Source organism: Polypterus senegalus, chromosome 1, assembly GCF_016835505.1.
Source record: "Polypterus senegalus isolate Bchr_013 chromosome 1, ASM1683550v1, whole genome shotgun sequence".
Lineage (NCBI taxonomy): Eukaryota > Metazoa > Chordata > Cladistia > Polypteriformes > Polypteridae > Polypterus > Polypterus senegalus.
Genome location: NC_053154.1, coordinates 200,440,541 through 200,460,232, shown reverse-complemented (window position 1 = coordinate 200,460,232; position 19,692 = coordinate 200,440,541). Strand labels below are relative to the sequence as shown.

General features: G+C 40.1%; 1 protein-coding gene across 3 annotated transcripts in view; it reads left to right on the top strand.

The window, feature by feature from the left end:
- gba (glucosidase, beta, acid) overlaps positions 1 to 19,692 on the top strand; it is an 81,329-nt gene that overhangs the window by 47,249 nt on the left and 14,388 nt on the right. For all 3 annotated transcript variants that reach the window (XM_039767057.1, XM_039767048.1, XM_039767040.1), the window contains 2 exons: positions 7,255 to 7,479; positions 8,002 to 8,165. In XM_039767057.1, coding sequence (XP_039622991.1) covers positions 7,255 to 7,479; positions 8,002 to 8,165 — 389 coding nt within the window. The remainder of the gene's footprint in view (positions 1 to 7,254; positions 7,480 to 8,001; positions 8,166 to 19,692) is intronic.

The following is a 19,692-nucleotide window of genomic DNA, read 5'->3' as shown; positions in this document are numbered from 1 at the left end:
AAATAATGTCAGGTCAGTTGGGGAGCCTGCACCGGTACACCGTGATGCACCAACCACACGACAAAACAGCTCGGGATCCTGGTTAGCAACCCCCAGTCCCACCTTCCAGAAATGACCATCTATATGCTGCAGCCAGGTGTTATGTGGGTGTCCCCTTCACCTGGTCCAGCCAATCGGGTTCTAAACAATGAGGATCCTAAGAGCTGGACCACCCTCAGGGGGAATCGCACCGCATGGCCGTAAATGCCTTAACTGACGCTCCTTCACAATGCAAGTAATGTGCCATTCAGTCTCCATGAGCAACCGCTCATTCAACACAAAGTCAAACCAGCGGTACCGAAGGATTCTTCGAAGAGACGCAGTACCAAAGGAGTTCAGTCTTTGTCTCAGGTCACTGGATAGCATTTATGTCTCACAACCATATAGGAAGACAGGAAGCACCAGGGCCTCATGTATAACGCCGTGCGTAGAACTCGCACTATAACATGGCGTAAGCACAAAAGCCGAAATGTGCTTACGCACAGAAAAATCCAGATGCAGGAATCTGTGCGTACTCCAACTTCCACGTTTTTCCGCTACATAAATCCCAATCAGCGTGAAAACTAACGCTCGTGCACGCGCATTATGTAACGCCCAAATCCTCCCAGAATTACGCCTATTTGAATATGCAAATCAATATAAATTGCCCTTAAGCGCAGCCTTCTGTGAAAAGACAATGGGAAAAGCACGGGGGGAAACATAAGAATTTCAGCGAATACCAAGTGGAGGCAAAGGAAAAACATACTATTTGTTCAAATAAGCCGTGGTATAATCAACAAAAGGAAGTTGATCGAGTGGCATAGCGTGTTGGAGAAACATGAAAGCTCACATCCACAAAATCGCACAGTGCCGGAAATAAAAAAGAAGTCACATATCAAAGTCGCCGTGGAAAGCCGAGTTGTAAGCCCACTGTCTGAGTGTCATATGAAAGCTTATTAGGGTACAGAGAAAAAGCCACACGGTGGGAAAAAGCACGAAATGTCCACTTCAATCTCGACATTTCCACTTTAATCACGTAGTTTATTTTGTCATTAAAGTAGAACATCATAAAATTCATCTTAAAATTGTTTAATTAACCAGTTTCTAAAATCACATCGTAATTAAAGTAGCACGTTAAATGCTTTGTTTTGTATTTGATTTTCTATGTGCTCTATGTGTGTGAATCACTACTTGTTTCTTAAACCGGCTCTCTTCCTCCAACTGGACACAGAATCCATTACATTCGTGATATTACAGCTCTCTGAATAACTAAAATACTGAGATGTATACGTGATGTCATTTTCATGATGATAGGAGTTAAAGCACGTTATTAAACATGTTTCACTTCGATGAAATAATTTATTGCAGCAGTACTCGGGGGCGGCTCTAAGCTTGTGGTGGCACTGGGCAGAGGAAGAATCGTGGCTGGCTCCTTCGCCGCCAATGTCAGTAAAGTATCTTATGCACGGTGGATGGCCACGTATGTTGCAGACACTAGCCGCCTCGTGCTCATGACACAAGCATTTAACTTTTGCCGAAATTTGTCGCTGCGTTTTTAGCTGTGTTGTTATTTTATCTTTCTGTTTTATATTCAATATATATTGGCGTAGCCGTCACTGCAGTCAGTGCTTTTCTTTCCCCAAGTAACCGATCGCCATACAATCAGCTCTGTAATAGACGTTAAGCCATCTGTAAGCTTAGCGCCGATTCTTCAAAACGTTTAAAGAACATTGAAATATCTTCGTAGTACATGTTTAATTATTCTATCCTTAAAGACACTCCCAGTGAAGAATATAGATTATTTAAATGAAGTTAAAGTTTTATCTGTATAATTTAACAAACATATTTTGCTGCATTTCACCTTAAAATGATATCTCATCATATGTAAATACGCTTTATAAAGTGGCTCAGGTTGTGCGATATTATAACTGTAGTGCAAGTTTACAGTGGGGTGATTGTACTTATAAGTACAAACAGTTCTACAAGGAGCACTTGATTGGCTGCATTTAAAGTTCTTGGGATTAAACTGTTTTGAACCGCGAGGTCCGTACAGGAAAGGCTTTGAAACGTTTTGCGTGGCAGAGACAGCGTGTGCTTAATGCCGTATACCGATAATTCTCTTTCCGATCAGCTGCTGCTGTGATTCACACTCAGATACAGTGATATAAATACTCCGAGTGGTGCAGTGAGAGAAATATGGAAAAAGATGATCCGCTGTGGCAACTCCTAACGGGAGGAGCTGAAAGAAGAAGAAGAAGTGAGAGTAACAACGCTAAAGCAGTTATGGCATTTGGAATACTATGGCTGTTCCTGGACCATTATATTGTTACGAGTTAATTACAATCAGATGCATTACACTAATAAACAATATGCGGTTAGTTTCTGTGTATTTATAAAGCCGCGTCATGAAAATAATGAGTAATCACACAAGAACAGTAGCACTGCTTTGACGCTGGGTGCCGCCAGTTTGCAAAACCGAGCGGAGAACTTGCGTACGACAAGACATGAGGTACCGTGGAAAAGTGCGTGGCTTTACGCCAAGTGTAGGTTTTATACATCGCGATTTGAACATGGAAAAGTTCTTACGCAACATTTCTGTGCGTACGCACCGTTTATACATGAGGCCCCAGGACTCTAAAGACTTGGACCTTCGTCCGTTTGCATAGATATCGGGAGTGCCACACACCCGTTTCCAGCGACCTCATGACCCCCCCCATGCTCTCCCAATCCATATGCATATACTGGAAGAGTCCCCAGAGACATGAATGTCACTCCCAAGGTAAGTAAACCTCTCAACAAGGTTGGCAGTCTCTCCACAGACAGACACACTGCTGATGGCTGTGTCCAAGAGGTCATTAAAGGCCTGGATCTTGGTTTTTATCCAGGACGCTTACATATCCAGAAACTCGGACTCCTTGCTGAGTCTGTCAAGGGCCCCGATCAGAACTTCCATTGACTCCCCGAAGATCACAGCATCATCGGCAAAGTCAAGCTCGGTGAATCTTTCTTTGCTGACCCTATAGCCGCTGGACCACACAACCTTGCCTAACATCCAGTCCATGCAAGCATTAAGTCGGAGCAAAAACACACCTGTGACAAACCCCAGAATCAACTGGGGAAAAAAGCAAAGGTTCTGCCTCCACTCTGCACAGCACTCACAGTACCAGTGTACAGGGGATCCTGGAAAATCTCAGGATATCCTACAGGGCAGCTCGATCAACTGAATCGAACGTTTTACGAAAATCGACAAAGGCTGCAAAGAAACTCTGCCGACATTACTGTTTGTGCTTCATGAGAACCCAGGATGTGGTTGATGTTAGACTTCTTAGGCATAAAACCAGACTGTTCCAGTCACTTGTAGGTCAGCAAGAGATCACAGATCCTATTAAGGACAACCATAGCAAGGACCTTACCCTTACTGAGAGCAGTTTTATCCCCCTGTAGTTGCCCCAATCCAACTGATCACTCTTCCCTTTCCAGGTAGGGATGACAAGTCCCACTTTCCAGTCAGTTGGGAAGATGCCATTCTCCCAAATGGAAACCAAGATTGCTTGCAATGCCAGGTGGACAGCCTTACCACCAGTCTGGAGAAATTCACGCCAGATACCACATATCCCTGCAGCCTTCCCTACCCTCAGCTGGTTCACCACCTGTGCAATCTCAGTGAGGCTGGGTGGTTCACATCTAATTGGAGGATCAGCCTCAAGAACTGTGGACCCAGAGATATCCAACATCCTAGCTGGAGAATCGGCTTTAAACAGCTGCTCAGAGTAGCCAACCTAGTGGGTCACAACTGCAGTGTCATCCGTAAGGGCTGTTCCATCAGCCACCATGACTGCATTTCACAGAGGAATAGACTCAGATGTGCATAATGCTTTGATTTCTCTGTAAGCAGGATGTGGGTCACTAGACCATAGATGGTGTGAGATTTGCTCACAGATTCCACCAACAAATCCCTCCTTATCTGCCCTCAGAGCCCTCGCATCCTCAGTTCCTGTTGCAGACTGGAGTTGCCATCAAGCTGTGTGTCGTGACTCCTCTCAATGATATCTGGAGTGCCCTGAGAGATGGATTACCTCCATCTGGGAACACCAGTAACACACAACCCTTGGCAACCTTCAGGTCTTGTCACGGAAGTTCTCCCACATCACATTAGGATTTACAGTCACACCCCAATCCATAAATTTCTCCCACAAACTGCTTGCAAATTCATCAGAAACAGCTTGATCTTGGAGTCTGGTCAGATCCAGCCTCATCTTCCTAGTACTGTAAGTGGTAATACACTCAAAATAAAAAATTAATTTTGGTAAGTCACCAACAATAAAACTACAGTAGAAATGGTCAAAACTTCGTAAAACTAAACTCAAACTAAGAATGAATTGAGAATAGCAATAAAAAAAATTTAAAAATGTATACTAATAAAAGGCAAAGCCCTCACTGACTCACTCACTCACTCACTGACTCATCACTAATTCTCCAACTTCCCGTGTAAGTAGAAGGCTGAAATTTGGCAGGCTTATTCCTTACAGCTTACTTACAAAAGTTAAGCAGGTTTCATTTCGAAATTCTACACGTAACGGTCGATAACGGACGACAAAGTCCGCCATGTTGAACTTTCTTATTTATGGCCCCATCTTCACGAAATTTGGTAGGTGGCTTCCCTGCGCTAACCGAAACCAATGTACATATTTAATTCGATGGTATGACACCACTGTCGGCCACCATATTGAACTTTCCAATGTCACTAATTCTCCAACTTCCCGTGTAGGTAGAAGGCTGAAATTTGGTACTTATTTTGGTGGTATGATGCCACTGTCGACCGCCGTATTGAACTTTTCAACGGTCTTTGTTACTTATGGGCCCATCTTCAAGAAATTTGGTACGCAGGTTCCCAACGCTAACTGGATCCTACTTACGTACATATATATGTCCATAGCCTGCAGCTCGGTCACCGTGTGAGGCGGCATTGGGTCCCCCATCCCAACGCCTCCCACGTTGTTGGCTGCCTGCTTATATAAGGCCGTCCGTCACTTCAGTCTCTATATTCCCTTCCTTCTTTCACCACGGGATTCATGTCTCCCTGCTGATAACTACAGCCTTTTAATTTAATCCACGGCTTCTCCGCTGTTTTATTGTTCATTTATTACGATTATAGTTATTGCGTAGGTATTTTAGACTTGCTTTACATTGTTCAGGTACCCATTTCCTTTATCATTCCAACCGTACCCCCATTAACATGTCTATTTAGGTGATCACCATCAATCAAAGAACTGTCACTTACCGAGTGGTTTCCATGCCCGGAGATGGCACATACCTTTTCCATTCTCTTTGTTACATATTGCACGGCCATATCAGACTCACTCTTGATATCCGGAGGAACATTGTATCTTATGTATTGAATGATTGGGATAGGTTCAAGGTGTGGACCGATGACGGTACAGGAGATAATACTACACAGGAGCACTGAAATACTTAAGCCCTTCACCTATGCATCTGCATGTGAGTTGATGATTGCCGCTGAATTGTTCGGCTGTCCCTTTCAAGTGTACCAAAATGGCCAAATATTTTACACCTTTCGACAACCGCCAATGCCTCTTAAACATCTTAGATTGACAGGTGACGATTTCAGTAGTGGACACTTTGATGTTTATGAATGTTTAAACTCTCAAAAGCTGGATGTGAAGTTATCGATGAAACCGGTTGTATACTTACAACGCTTGACAGATGCCGAATGTCTCTTCAACACAAGTCCTACAAATACTGTCGTAATTGAAACAAACCATGAAACTCAAACCGATTATGACAGCAGCGATCCAAGCTGTGAGATCTGAAACAAGATTAGTGTTCACATGGCCAACTGTACGTTGCATGCCCAAGAGTAAGCTCAGCGCACAGCTTGGTCATATTACAACCGGAAGGCCGAACTCGCAATGTGGTATACAAAGAGATCCTTAACAAATAATTATTAGTATATTTTCCCTCAGTTTAAAAAGGTTTAATTTTCTTCTTAATAAAAATTTTAAGGCAGTACTTAGCCACTGAAGGTATTTTGCTAGTTTTAAATAAACTTGAATTGGACTTCATGAAAGTGCTCTCCTTCCACCAGTAATCGGAGAGCCAGAAACTGCAGCCAATGTGATGCTGACCTCCAAATGAAAGAAACATCTTTACAGGTGAGTAAACCTAATGTAGTACGGTGGTACCTTGAGATACGAGTGCCCCAATGTACGAATTTTTTGAGATACGAGCAGTCACTAGGTCGATTTCTTTGCCTTGAGTTACGAGTCAAAATTCGAAATACGAGTCATCAAAGAGCTTGTCGCCGCACATTCCGAGGAACTGACGACGGAGGAGTTGACAGAACTACAGATACAGCAATATATGGAGGTTCTGCAGGAGATTGGTATCGCAGAGGAGCCAGAGGCGGAGGAGGTTATCTCTTCAAGTGAGATAAAGGAAGTGTTTGCAATGTGGGAAAATTTTCAAACTTTAAAGAATAGAAACGCACTGGAAAAATTACAACTGGTTGTGCAGCTGCGCTATTTAATGACACTTGCCTAACACTTGGCTTTATTGAAAAGAAACCCTGAAAAAGCTGCAACCGATCATGCAGCGGCGCTATTTAATGACACTTGCCTAACTCATTTCAGAAACATTCTAAAGGGGAGGACTAAACAAAGCTTCATGGACAGGTTTCTATTGAAACGCCCCTGACAATGAAAGTGACGAAACCGTGGCAAAAAAGAAAAAAACAAGTGAAGTAAATTAAGTTAAGCTAAAGTGAAGTGAAAGAAAAAAAACATTATAATACGCTAATCAGCTCTGCCAACATCTGTTTATTTCTTTAGATTCTCTTTTATGTATTGGGTTTTATTTTGTTTGTATACAATATTTGTTCATTATAAATTCATTTTTATGTTGAAAACATTTAACAAAAAAATGGGTTGGTTTTTTGGGGGCTGGCATGAATTAATCTCATTTGAATTAATTTCAATGGGAAAAACTGATTTGAGATACGAGCATTTTGACTTACGAGCTCGGTCACGGAACAAATGAAACTTGTATCTCAAGGTATCATTGTATATGGTAATTGGGTAAATATCTGCTTTGAAAACTGTTTGTGACTAATAAAAAATACTTCATTTAGTCTATTTGGTCTGCTGGCCTACTTGGTGCTGCTTTGATATTTCCTTAGGCCATCTTCTGATCATAGTTTTTTCCCCCTTCATGCTTTAGGTACTAAGTGATCTGAAAGCTGCACGGTATATTCATGGAATTGCTGTCCACTGGTATTTTGACAGCATCGCTCCAGCTAGGCTCACCCTCGCTCCTACTCACAGCATCTTCCCAGATTACTACTTGTTTTCTACAGAAGCATGTACGGGATCATACCTTTGGGAAAAGGGAATACGTCTGGGCTGTTGGAAACGGGCAGAAAAGTATGCCCATGATATCCTTGAGGTGGGTAATCGATACTAATGAAGGTACAGTGCATGTACTGAATGTTTTCTTTTTACCTTGCTAATGTGAAGGAGTATTTATACTTCTGTTTTGCCACATGAATTGGGAATGACTGTGATCATAATTCTTTGTGGAACCAGTTGCAGTTGATGTTGTAGAGCAGTGTAGAACATCCCACTAACACACGATCAAAACACTAGAATGTCACAAGCAAGAAGAATAAACTGTGTCAAAGGTATTGTAACAAATATTCATTTTGTGATGCAGAAGATGTCCACTCTGATTTAGAGAGTACACACAGTTATGTGTTCTCAAAACATATTAGTTTGCTAATAAGAAAAGATTGATGTCACTGGATGCATGTCTACAGCAGTTCTGAGCCTGGTGTAAATGTTATTTAGAATAACTGTTATTCAGCAATTCCTCTTGTATGGTTTAGAGTTGACTATGCTTTCACTTTGGTTTCCATTACTAATTGCACCACTCTATATATTCATTACAGTCTTCTGCTTTTCAATCTAGGACCTAAACAACTTTGTGACAGGGTGGACAGACTGGAACTTGGCTCTGGACCTCACTGGAGGGCCTAACTGGGTGAAAAATTATGTAGATAGCCCAGTCATTGTAGATGCCACAAAAGACACCTTCTACAAGCAACCTATGTTTTATAGCTTGGCACATTTCAGGCAAGTCCTATTGTTTGTGTGTGTGTTTTTAAAGTAATTGTTTGAGCTGTTCCTTTTCATTTAAAAACATAACACATTGGTTATACAGTGTGCTGAACAAGATTCCTCCTTCAGAACATTTTTTACAAGCATTTAAGCTGAGAGGCACTGCAAAACCACTTATTTGGAGAACAGTGCTTGACCTTAACTCCTTACCAGATAACACCTTCTGGAGAAATGTTTGCCCTAATATACAGTACTATGTTTAATAAGATATTGGAATACTTGTTGGCAACTGTCTAAATTTGATAGACATTATATTATATTTGACTGGGCTGTATACTGTTCATCTGTTCCAAAGTTAGATGATTTGCAATGAACCGCGTCCAGTTTAGCTTTATAAATAAACCCTAGCAACTATACAACTATAGCAGTTTGTTTTTGAGACAAATATGTAAGTTGTGCTACTGTGATGTGTTGAGTGCAGGTTGATATGCTGTTGCGGGAATGAGAGCCAGGTTGAGAGGTACATGGAGGAAACTCAAAGAACTGTCTTCCAAACTCGCACTTCTAAAGGATTCCCTTTAACACTGAAAGAAAATGTTTGTGAAATGGTGTGCTCTGTGGGAGTGTGGTATGACTGGTGAGAGCAAAACAAGAAATAAAGCTGGAAAAAATAGAGATGACAATGATTAGTTGGACATGTGGAGTTCCAAGGAGCGAGCGGAAAATTGATGCTGAGTTAAGTGAAAGACTTGACGTGAATGTAATTGTTGTTATGTTGAGTAGAAACAGACTAAGGTTGCTTAAGTGGATGTCACATCACAAGACTTTTTGATGTGGAGTACTGTATGTCTGAATTGCCAATCACAATCTGTAATCTTATAGCTATATCATGTCAAATACAGTAGTTGTGATTAGTTCAGCTGCAGTCACATCCCTTCTTTTCTGTTTTCCATTTTGTTTTTGTACATTAAACACAAGACATCAGACAGATGAGCTTCTCTTCTGTTTGTCATGATCAAAACACTCATGTTCTTTCTTCCTCATTGTTGCATTATGTGAATTTTTACTTCCAAATGAGAATTCACTGGTTGTCAGCTCTGATTCACACAGCCCATTCCTATGAGTAAAGACAAAATCAAACCTGTTTGATTCTGTCATAGTGAATTGCAGACTAATTGGGAGTGAGTAATTGCGTATGTCACATAAGGTAATTGGTAAGACAGGAACACACCACCAACTGCCTTCGACTTTCTAAGATTATGTAAATGGAGGCTACAAATTAAGACCTCTGGAGATTCTTAAACTCAAACGCAAGACTATATTCCTTCTACTCACCTGCGCATCACTGTTACTCAAGAATTGATTATTTCTTCACAGATAACAATTTCTTGCCCACGATTAAATCTTGTAAGTATGATGCTACTGTTATCTCCTACCACGCCCCTTTGATCATGTAGCTTAAATCACTATGCCGTATATATTTATCTAACCCAATGTTATTAGCAGACAAGAATTGTATGTTTATATCCAAGCAAATTTAGGATGTATTTGTCTCTTAAAAAAAAAAACATCTTGACAACAAAAGAAACAGAACAACTAATTTTTAAATCACAACATCATTACCATGAACATGGAGAGAAGGCTAACAAGATCATGGCTCAACAAATCCACAAGTAGGAAGTTTGCAGTGCAATCCCAGCAATTACCAATACAGACAGAACAAAATCATTGACCATAAAAATATAATGCATACATTTAGAGACTACTATAAGGCCTTATATTTTACTCAGATTAAAGAAGACGAGACACAAGGTGTTTTTGGATGCATTATAGATACCACAACTAGATACTCTCGGTGCAGAAGAACTCGACAAACCTCAGGCAATATCAGAATTACTAGATGCTATGATCTCACTTCAGAGTGGGAAAGCAGCAGGTGCTGATGGTTAACCTGCAAATTTTATAAAAAATTCTCAATTAAGTTAGCTCCACTTTTATTAGCAACATTTACAGAAGCTACAGACAATTCTACCTCAGACCTTTTGCCAAGTATTAATTAATGTATTTCCTAAGAAAAATAAGGACTTATTACAATGTGCATCATACAGACCAATCTCACTTCTGAATAACAATGTTAAGATACTCTCCAAAGTCCTTGCCAGTAGGATTGAGAAAGTCCTTCCTTCGATAATATCACAAGACCAAACTGGATTTATGAAAGGCAGACACTTGGCTTCCAATCTTCGTCGCCTGTTTAATGTAATATATTCACCCACAAAGTCTAACACGCCGGAGATGATATTATCGTTGGATGCAGAAAAAGCATTTGATATGGTTAAATGGAACTACTTATTCACCACATTGGAAAAATTAGTGTTTGGCCTGAACATACAGTGCATCCGGAAAGTATTCACAGCGCATCACCTTTTCCACATTTTGTTATGTTACAGCCTTATACCAAAATCTATTAAATTCATTTTTATCCTCAGAATTCTACACACAACACCCCATAATGACAATATGAAAAAAGTTTACTTGAGGTTTTTGCAAATTTATTAAAAATAAAAAAATTTAGAAAGCACATGTACATAAGTATTCACAGCCTTTGACATGAAGGTCCAAATTGAGCTCAGGTGAATCCTGTTTCCCCTGATCATCCTTGAGATGTTTCTACAGCTTAATTGGATTCCACCTGTGGTAAATTCAGTTGATTGGACATGATTTGGAAAGGCACACACCTGTCTATATAAGGTCCCACAGTTGACAGTTCATGTCAGAGCACAAACCAAGTAGGAAGTCAAAGGAATTGTCTGTAGACCTCCGAGACAGGATTGTCTTGAGGCAATCTGGGGAAGGTTACAGAAACATTTTTGCTGCTTTGAAGGTCACAATGAGCACAGTGGCCTTCATCATCCATAAGTGGAAGAAGTTCAAAACCACCAGGACTCTTCCTAGAGCTGGCCGGCCATCTAAACTGCGCAATCAGGGGAAAAGGGGACCCGATGGTCACTCTGTCAGAGCTCCAGAGGTCCTCTGTGGAGAGAGGAGAACCTTCCAGAAGGTTAACCATCTCTGCAGCAATCCACCAAATCATGCCTGTATGGTAGAGTGGCCAGACGGAAGCCACTCCTTAGTAAAAGGCACATGGCAGCCCACCTGGAGTTTGCCAAAAGGCACCTGAAGGACTCTCAGACCATGAGAAACAAAATTCTCTGGTCTGATGAGACAAAGATTGAACTCTTTGGTGTGAATGCCAGGTGTCACTTTGGAGGAAACCAGGCACCGCTCATCACCAGGCCAATACCATCCCACAAGTAAAGCATGGTGGTGGCAGCATCATGCTGTGGGGATGTTTTTCAGCGGCAGGAACTGGGAGTCTAGTCAGGATAATGGGAAAGATGACTGGAGCAATGTACAGAGACATCCTGGTTGAAAACCTGCTCCTGAGTGCTCTTGACCTCAGACTGGGGCAACGCTTCATCTTTCAGCAGGACAACGACCCTAAGCGCACAGCCAGGATATCAAAGGAGTGGCTTCAGGACAACTCTGTGAATGTCCTTGAGTGGCCCAGCCACAGCCCAGACTTGAATCCGATTGAACATCTCTGAAGAGATCTTAAAATGGCTATGCCCAGACGCTTCCCATCCAACCTGATGGAGCTTGAGAGATGCTGCAAAGAGGAATGGGCGAAACTGGCTAAGGATATGTGTGCCAAGCTTGTGGCATCATATTCAAAAAGACTTGAGGCTGTAATTGTTGCCAAAGGTGCATCAACAAAGTATTGAGCAAAGGCTGTGAATACTTATGTACATGTGATTTCTCCATTTTTTTTTATTTTTAATAAATTTGCAAAAACCTCAAGTAAACTTTTTTCACGTTGTCATTATGGGGTGTTGTGTGTAGAATTCTGAGGAAAAAAATGAATTTAATCCATCTTGGAATAAGGCTGTAACATAACAAAATGTGGAAAAAGTGATGCGCTGTGAATACTTTCCGGATGCACTGTATATGCATTTGATTAAACTTCTGTATACCAGAAGCTTCAGTTTGTATTAACAATATTGTTTCAGACTACTTCAAAATAGAACATGGTACTAGACAAGGATTCCCCTTGTCACCATTGCTTTTTGCAATCGCCACAGAGCCAATGGCAGTTCACTGTTGAAATGCTTATGAGATAAAGGGTATTATCAGAGAAGGACTTGAACAGAAAATTTCACTATATGCAGATGATATGGTACTATATCAGATCCACAAAACACTGTGCCTGCAGTCCTAGCAGCACTAACAGAATTTCAAAAGATTTCTGGTCTCAGAATTAATTTGAATAAAAGTATGCTCTTTCCAGTGAACTCTCCAGCACACATTAGATTGGACACCTGTAGCGGCCCCGTGCTGCTAAGATTCACACCATTGAGAAGACAGTGATTTATTTATTTTTATGGTGGAGATTCCAGGGACACACCCAGCCTAGGCCAACCCATACGCACTCGCAAACAGAGACAAAAACAAAGCAAACCGGTAATCAAACAGCAAATAAAGAATGTAATGAAATAAATGAAAACAACAATACCACCCCTGTTCCCCTTACAGAGATTATACATTAAATACAACAAAGTACAAACAAAACACATACAGTAAAGTCCATGAAAAATGGCAACGGATGAAATATAATGATGAAAAGAGTCCAGAGATCCGCATGTTGAATGGGAATGTAAAGATAGTCCTACCAGTAGTTCCTGAAATGGTGAAGACGGGTGGACGGGTTTTGGAGCACTCATTTCTTTGCAGGATGGCCATGAATCCACTTGCAGTCCTCATGTACACAGACAGATGGCAGATAACCTAGACCCCAACCATGAACCGATCCAGGACAAAACTAATAAGTACAGGTAACCCAACAGGAGGCAGACAGACAGGAACTTGAAACACAAATTACAAAAACCTTTTTCTCCTTTGGTTACCGGCGCCCCTTTTAAAAGCCGCGCTGACCTCCTCTGACCCCAACAGCCCCAGCACGAGAGACTGCTGTGAGTTGCAGTTTCAAATTCTTGTAGCACTGCTACACACCTTCCCTTTTATCATTGCAGATCAGTTTAAATACCTAGGGGTAAACATCACAAGTAAACATAAAGCACTTTATCAACAAAATTTCACTGCTTGGAAAAACTAGCAAGACTTGCATAGATGGGTCTACCCTTCACTTCACTTTTGCTGGAAGAATTACCATTGCCAAGATGAATATCCTTCCTAAGCTTCTATTTCAAAGCATTCCAATATTCATCAACAGATCTTTTTTTTTTAAGAAGTTAGATTCAATCATAACCTCATTTATTTGTAATTCAAAACATCCACGTATACAAAGGGTGACCCTACAAAGACCTAAGGCAGAAGGTGGCATGGCTCTACTTAACTTTCAGTTTTATTACTGGGCAGCAAATATACAATCTGTAAAAACCTGGACATTGAAACAAACAGATGAACATACAGAGGCCTGGACAGCAATAGAAATTAAATCCTGCAGCACTTTTTTATATTCCTTGCTTTGCACCCCAGTAAATACAAGTTATTGCCAATATACTAACAACCCAATTGTGTTTCATTCACTCAGAATATAGAACCAATGTAGCAAGTACTTTTAAGATAGAGAAGCTTTTATCTGTGGCACCTTTGAACGATAACCACCTTTTTCCACCCTCTCAAACATACTTGACTTTTAATGTCTGGAAAACATTTGGGATTAAATCACTTAGAGATTTGTACATAGACAACGTCTTTGCATCCTATGAACAATTACACTCCAAATTTAACCTTCCAGCAATACATTTCTTTTACTACCTCAAAATTAGAAACTTTTTTAAACAAAAACTGCCCTACTTTCCTCACCGCCCACCTACTTCTAGTCTGGAAAAAATATTGATCAGTCTCGAGGACTGAGACAGCATTTCTGTAACATATAAAAACATTTTAAAGTCACTCGCTTTCAAAGATCCCAAAGTACATTGAGAAAAGGATCTCTCACTCAACATTTTGGAAAAGGAGTGAAAGGCAGCAATGCACAGAATTCACTCTAGCTCCATATGTACAAAGCATACAATCATTCATCTGTCGAGCACATCTGTCTCAGTTAAAATTGTCCAAAATGTTTCCAGGGCAAGATCCAACCCGTGAACATTGCAATCAGTTTCTAGCCTCATTCAGTCATATGTTTTGGGCATGCACCAAATTAACATAATTTTGGACCAAAATCTTTAAATGCCTTTCTGACAGCCTGAGTGTCATAATCTTTCCTAATCCACTAACAGCTGTGTTTTGGTGAACTCCCAGATGGGCTTAAAGTGGAGAAAGACAAACAAATTGTAATTGCCTTTACTATACTATTGCCGCGTAGACCTATTTTGCTCAACTGGAAGAATACTAACTCGCCTGTTTTCAGTCAGTGGTAACCAATGTTATACACTACTTGAAATTGTGAAAAATGAAATACTCAGAGGATCTGTGCAAAACTTTTTTAAAACATGACAGAATCTACTTAACATTTTAGAATAAGTATTGAAATTGAGGAAGCAGATTCTCCCCCCCTTTTATTCTGTTTATTTACTTACTTATCCTTTCTACTGTTAAAGTTTAATTGTATTGTCCTAGCTTTCCTTCTCACGGGTGGCAGTTGACTTGGCTTGGACCTAGTTTTGTAAAACTTGACGTGCTTATATGGAATGTTGTTTGATTTTAATAAATCCAATAAAATGTTTTAAAAAAAAAAAAACAAAAAAAAAACTACAAATTAAAATTGCTGGAAAAGTCTCATAATGTGGCAGATTTTAGGCACATGAAGTGAAAGGTAGGGCATGATTGGTTGAAGAGGTGCGTCATGATAGAAGTACTGGGAATGAGGCCGGGGGATGCTGGTGAACTTGTAGCTGGAGGTGTTGTTGGATGATGTGAAAAGTCTGGGTCTCAACACAAAGGATGTCAAGGACTGTGGGGAATGGAGGTTAAGATGTGTGGTTTCATCATTGCCACCAACTTAACTGTCAAGTGTTTAATCTGGAATAAGTCCCTCTCATGTGATTCATCATAGCCAAAAATTCATACCTTGGCCACTTTAATACATGAATGTGCTGGTACTGGGTAAAAAAAAAATTTGATCATGCAGAAACTGCAGATGGAGTCTGTACCATTTTGTTAGCAGTGCTACTGGTGGCCACATTATAAGCACACTGTTGAATTCAAATTCAGAATACAGAATCCTTATTTGTTTCTCAGTTTAGATATAGTAATAAAGTATAAGCAGCACTTACCCCAAAAAAATGTTGTGCAGAACACCTTTTACAAACTGGTTACATAGTCCACAAAGCAAAAGGGTAGTGATGGTGGGAGCATTAGTGATGTTATGGGGATACTTGTAAACATCAAAGACTAGCAGTCATGATTAATAAGAGGTAAGGATTGTTATAAAGGAAAATAAAATATATATATTTAAAAAAGCAAACACTCTTTGCCCCATTAACAGAAGCCAGAAAACTGAAAGACATTCATGAGCTCCAAAGCCAAACTATAGTGATGATAAATCAAGAGTCCCAATCAGAGTCCTGACCTTTAGTCTCATGGGACTTTTATGGCAAGACTTAAAAATTGTTATCTGTATCCATTCACCATGGCATAGCACATTTTGTAAGGACAAGTAGACAAATGTTGATTTATTATGTTGTGCAAAGCTAATGGACACTAACCTAAAAAAAGATAACTGACGGATATACCTACCTTACAGGGTATGTGTTTCAACCACTTTGTAGGGATTTATACCTGACTCAAAAAGTGCACAATATATTATGTGTTTTTAAATAATGGCATTGCATCTCACATTCCCATTCTAATACATCAAGCACCCAGACTGTTCTGTGTATAGAACTGAAGGAGGTTTAACAGCTTTTTTGTGGCGTATGCTTAAGTTCTGTACTTGTTTATTTTTGTATCAACCTGCCCCACTCTCTTTTGCACCATGGTTTACTAAAAATGGGAAAGATGTGGTCCATTTGCAATTATTATAAAGTAATTTTAATTTTCCTCCTACAGTCTTTGTGGATATTGAAATAGTCATAAAAAAAGAACTCAAGACCACATTCATGCAAAGCACTTTTTCAAATGGCAGAGAAATGGTGGGCACTTCTTCTATTGAATCATTGGAGTGATGCCAGCATGCTTTTGCTACAAGTATAATACTAGAAATCATTTCTGCTGCATGACCCAAGTGCTACGGCTGAAAGTTGCTTCCCAAAGGTTACTCCTTTTACATAAAATTTCTACCATTTATAAGATCATTATTTTTAATTTTAAGACTCCTTTTATCATAATTGTTTTTGTGACATTTCCTGCAAATTCTTCAAGAGATTTTGAGAGTGTAGTTATTTGAAATACATCTTGTATATACATACATTCATTGTCAAGCCTGCACAACCTAAAATTAGTGTGAGAACTTGAGCCAATTCTGGCAACACTGAGTGCAAGGCAGAAACCCATCTGGGATAACCCATTGCATGGATGTGAAATTATTACACCAATATTGGGTAACTTTATATGATGTTGTTTTTTTTTCGGCTGCTCCCATTTAGTGGCCGCCATGTCTGATCACTCGTCTCCATCTATCCCTGTCTTTTGCATCATTACTTGCCACACTGACTGCCTGTCCTCCCTCACCACATCCATAAACCTCCTTTTTTTCCTCTTGCTTGGTGGTTTCATTAATTTCCCGGTATACCCCTCATCTCTCCTCCGCATTTACCCAAACTGTCTCAATCTAGCCTCTTTCACTTGGTTTCCAAACTGTCATACCAGTATTGCCTCTCCAATATACTCCTCCCTAATCCTGTCTACCCTTGTTACTCTGAGCAAAATTCATAGCATCTTTGACTCTTCAGCTCTGCCTCCTGTGTTTTTGTCAGTGCCACCATCTCCAAACCATACAACATAGATGGTCTCACTGCTGTTTTTCTCCCCTCTGCCACACTCTCTCTCTGTTGCTTTGGACCAAAGTATTTACATTTTTTTACCTTCACCACCTACGCTCCATGCACCAAATTCTCATTCACGCACATGTACTCCATCTTACTCCTACTGACTTTCATTCCCTTCTCTCCAGTGTGTACCTCCATCTCTCCTGGTTTGTCTCAACCTGCTGTATACTCACTACAGATCATAATAATATTACAATACTGTATGATATTAAGATAATGAAGATTGTTTGAGCAGTAAATATATATTACGTTTTATGGGGGAAGAGATGCTAAAGTTAATAGTGTATTTGACCAAAATGGTGCTAAACATATTTGATATGGGAAGATTGAATCTGAAGCGGATTTTAATGGTAGAAATCTAACTATTCAAAGAGCTATCAGGAATGTGAACTGTCTTATATTATTTAACATATGATTAGGATCAAACCACGTAATGACATGCAGCCAGTAGACACACAGAAGAAAGTGAGCTCCAGCAGCCAAAATATAAAAGAGTACCCAACTAAACCTAAACTCCACAAGGACGCATTGCTGAAATGGGATGGCCAGCAGACTATCCAGGGGAATAAAAAACTCATTCTGATTCAGACTATGAAGACCGCATAGTTTGGAGGGAACAACAGTTAAAATTCTGACCTAATATGCTATAAAATGTTCTTTTATTCCTGTGAATTCAGGTGTACACCCATCACAATGATGTCAACTTGAACTGATCAGGTGTTATCAAGCAGAAAACACTGTTGTAACAGAATTACTGTACATGGTGATTTAAGCGCTTGTTTGTTTTTAAGGTGACAAATTAATTCGGACCTGATTGTTCACTAGTTATAAATAATGTTTGGAAAGTCCTCAGGGGTGTCCTGATGACCATCTTCTGATGTTGTATTACAGGTTTAATATCCTGCTTATTTCTTAATAAAAATTTTAATGTATCTCCTAATGTTGGCTTTAGCTGTGCTGTGATAAAAAAAATTTATGTGGACAAATGTATGCCCAATCTGGCCCTTTTCAATTAGAGGTCCCCACACAGTTGTAGCCAGGCACTATACAATATGTCAATGGTCTTCATTTCTGTCAAAACACTATATATATATATATATATATATATATATATATATATATATATATATATATATACTGTATACACATATACATACAGGTGCTGTTCATAAAATTAGAATATCATGACAAAGTTGATTTAATTCAGTAATTCCATTCAAAAAGTGAAACTTGTATATTAGATTCATTCATTACACACAGACTGATGTATTTCAAATGTTTATTTCTTTTAATTTTGATGATTATAACTGACAACTAATAAAATACCCAAATTCAGTATCTCGGAAAATTAGAATATTGTGAAAAGGTTCAATATTGAAGACACCTGGTGCCACACTCTAATCAGCTAATTAACTCAAAACACCTGCAAAAGCCTTTAAATGGTCTCTCAGTCTAGTTCTGTAGGCTACACAATCATGGGGAAGACTGCTGACTTGACAGTTGTCCAAAAGACGACCATTGACACCTTGCACAAGGAGGGCAAGACACAAAAGGTCATTGCTAAAGAGGCTGGCTGTTCATAGAGCTCTGTGTCCAAGCACATTAATAGAGAGGCGAAGGGAAGGGCAAGATGTGGTAGAAAAAAGTGTACAAGCAATACGGATAACCGCACCCTGGAGAGGACTGTGAAACAAAACCCATTCAAAACTGTGGGGGAGATTCACAAAGAGTGGACTGCAGCTGGAGTCAGTGCTTCAAGAACCACCACGCACAGACGTATGCAAGACATGGGTTTCAGCTGTCACATTCCTTGTGTCAAGCCATTCTTGAACAAGAGACAGCATCAGAAGCATCTCGACTGTACTAAAGACAAAACTGCTGCTGAGTGGTCCAAAGTTATGTTCTCTGATGAAAGTAAATTTTGCATTTCCTTTGGAAATCAAGGTCCCAGAGTCTGGAGGAAGAGAGGAGAGGCACAGAATCCACGTTGCTTGTGGTCCAGTGTAAAGTTTCCACAGTCAGTGATGGTTTGGAGTGCTATGTCATCTGCTGGTGTTGGTCCATTGTGTTTTCTGAGGTCCAAGGTCAACGCCGCCGTCTACCAGGAAGTTTTAGAGCACTTCATGCTTCCTGCTGCTGATGAACTTTATGGAAATGCAGATTTCATTTTTCAACAGGACCTGGCACCTGCACAAAGTTCCAAAACTACCAGTACCTGGTTTAAGGACCATGGTATCCCTGTTCTTGATTGGCCAGCAAACTCGCCTGACCTTAACCCCATAGAAAATCTATGGGGTATTGTGAAGAGGAAGATGCAATACACCAGACCCAACAATTCAGAAGAGCTGAAGGCCACTTTCAGAGCGACATGGGCTCTCATAACACCTAAGCAGTATCACAGACTGATCGACTCCATGCCACGCCACATTGCTGCAGTAATCCAGGCCAAAGGTGCCCCAACTAAATACTGAGTGCTGTACATGCTCATACTTTTCATGTTCATACCTTTCAGTTGGCCAACATTTCAA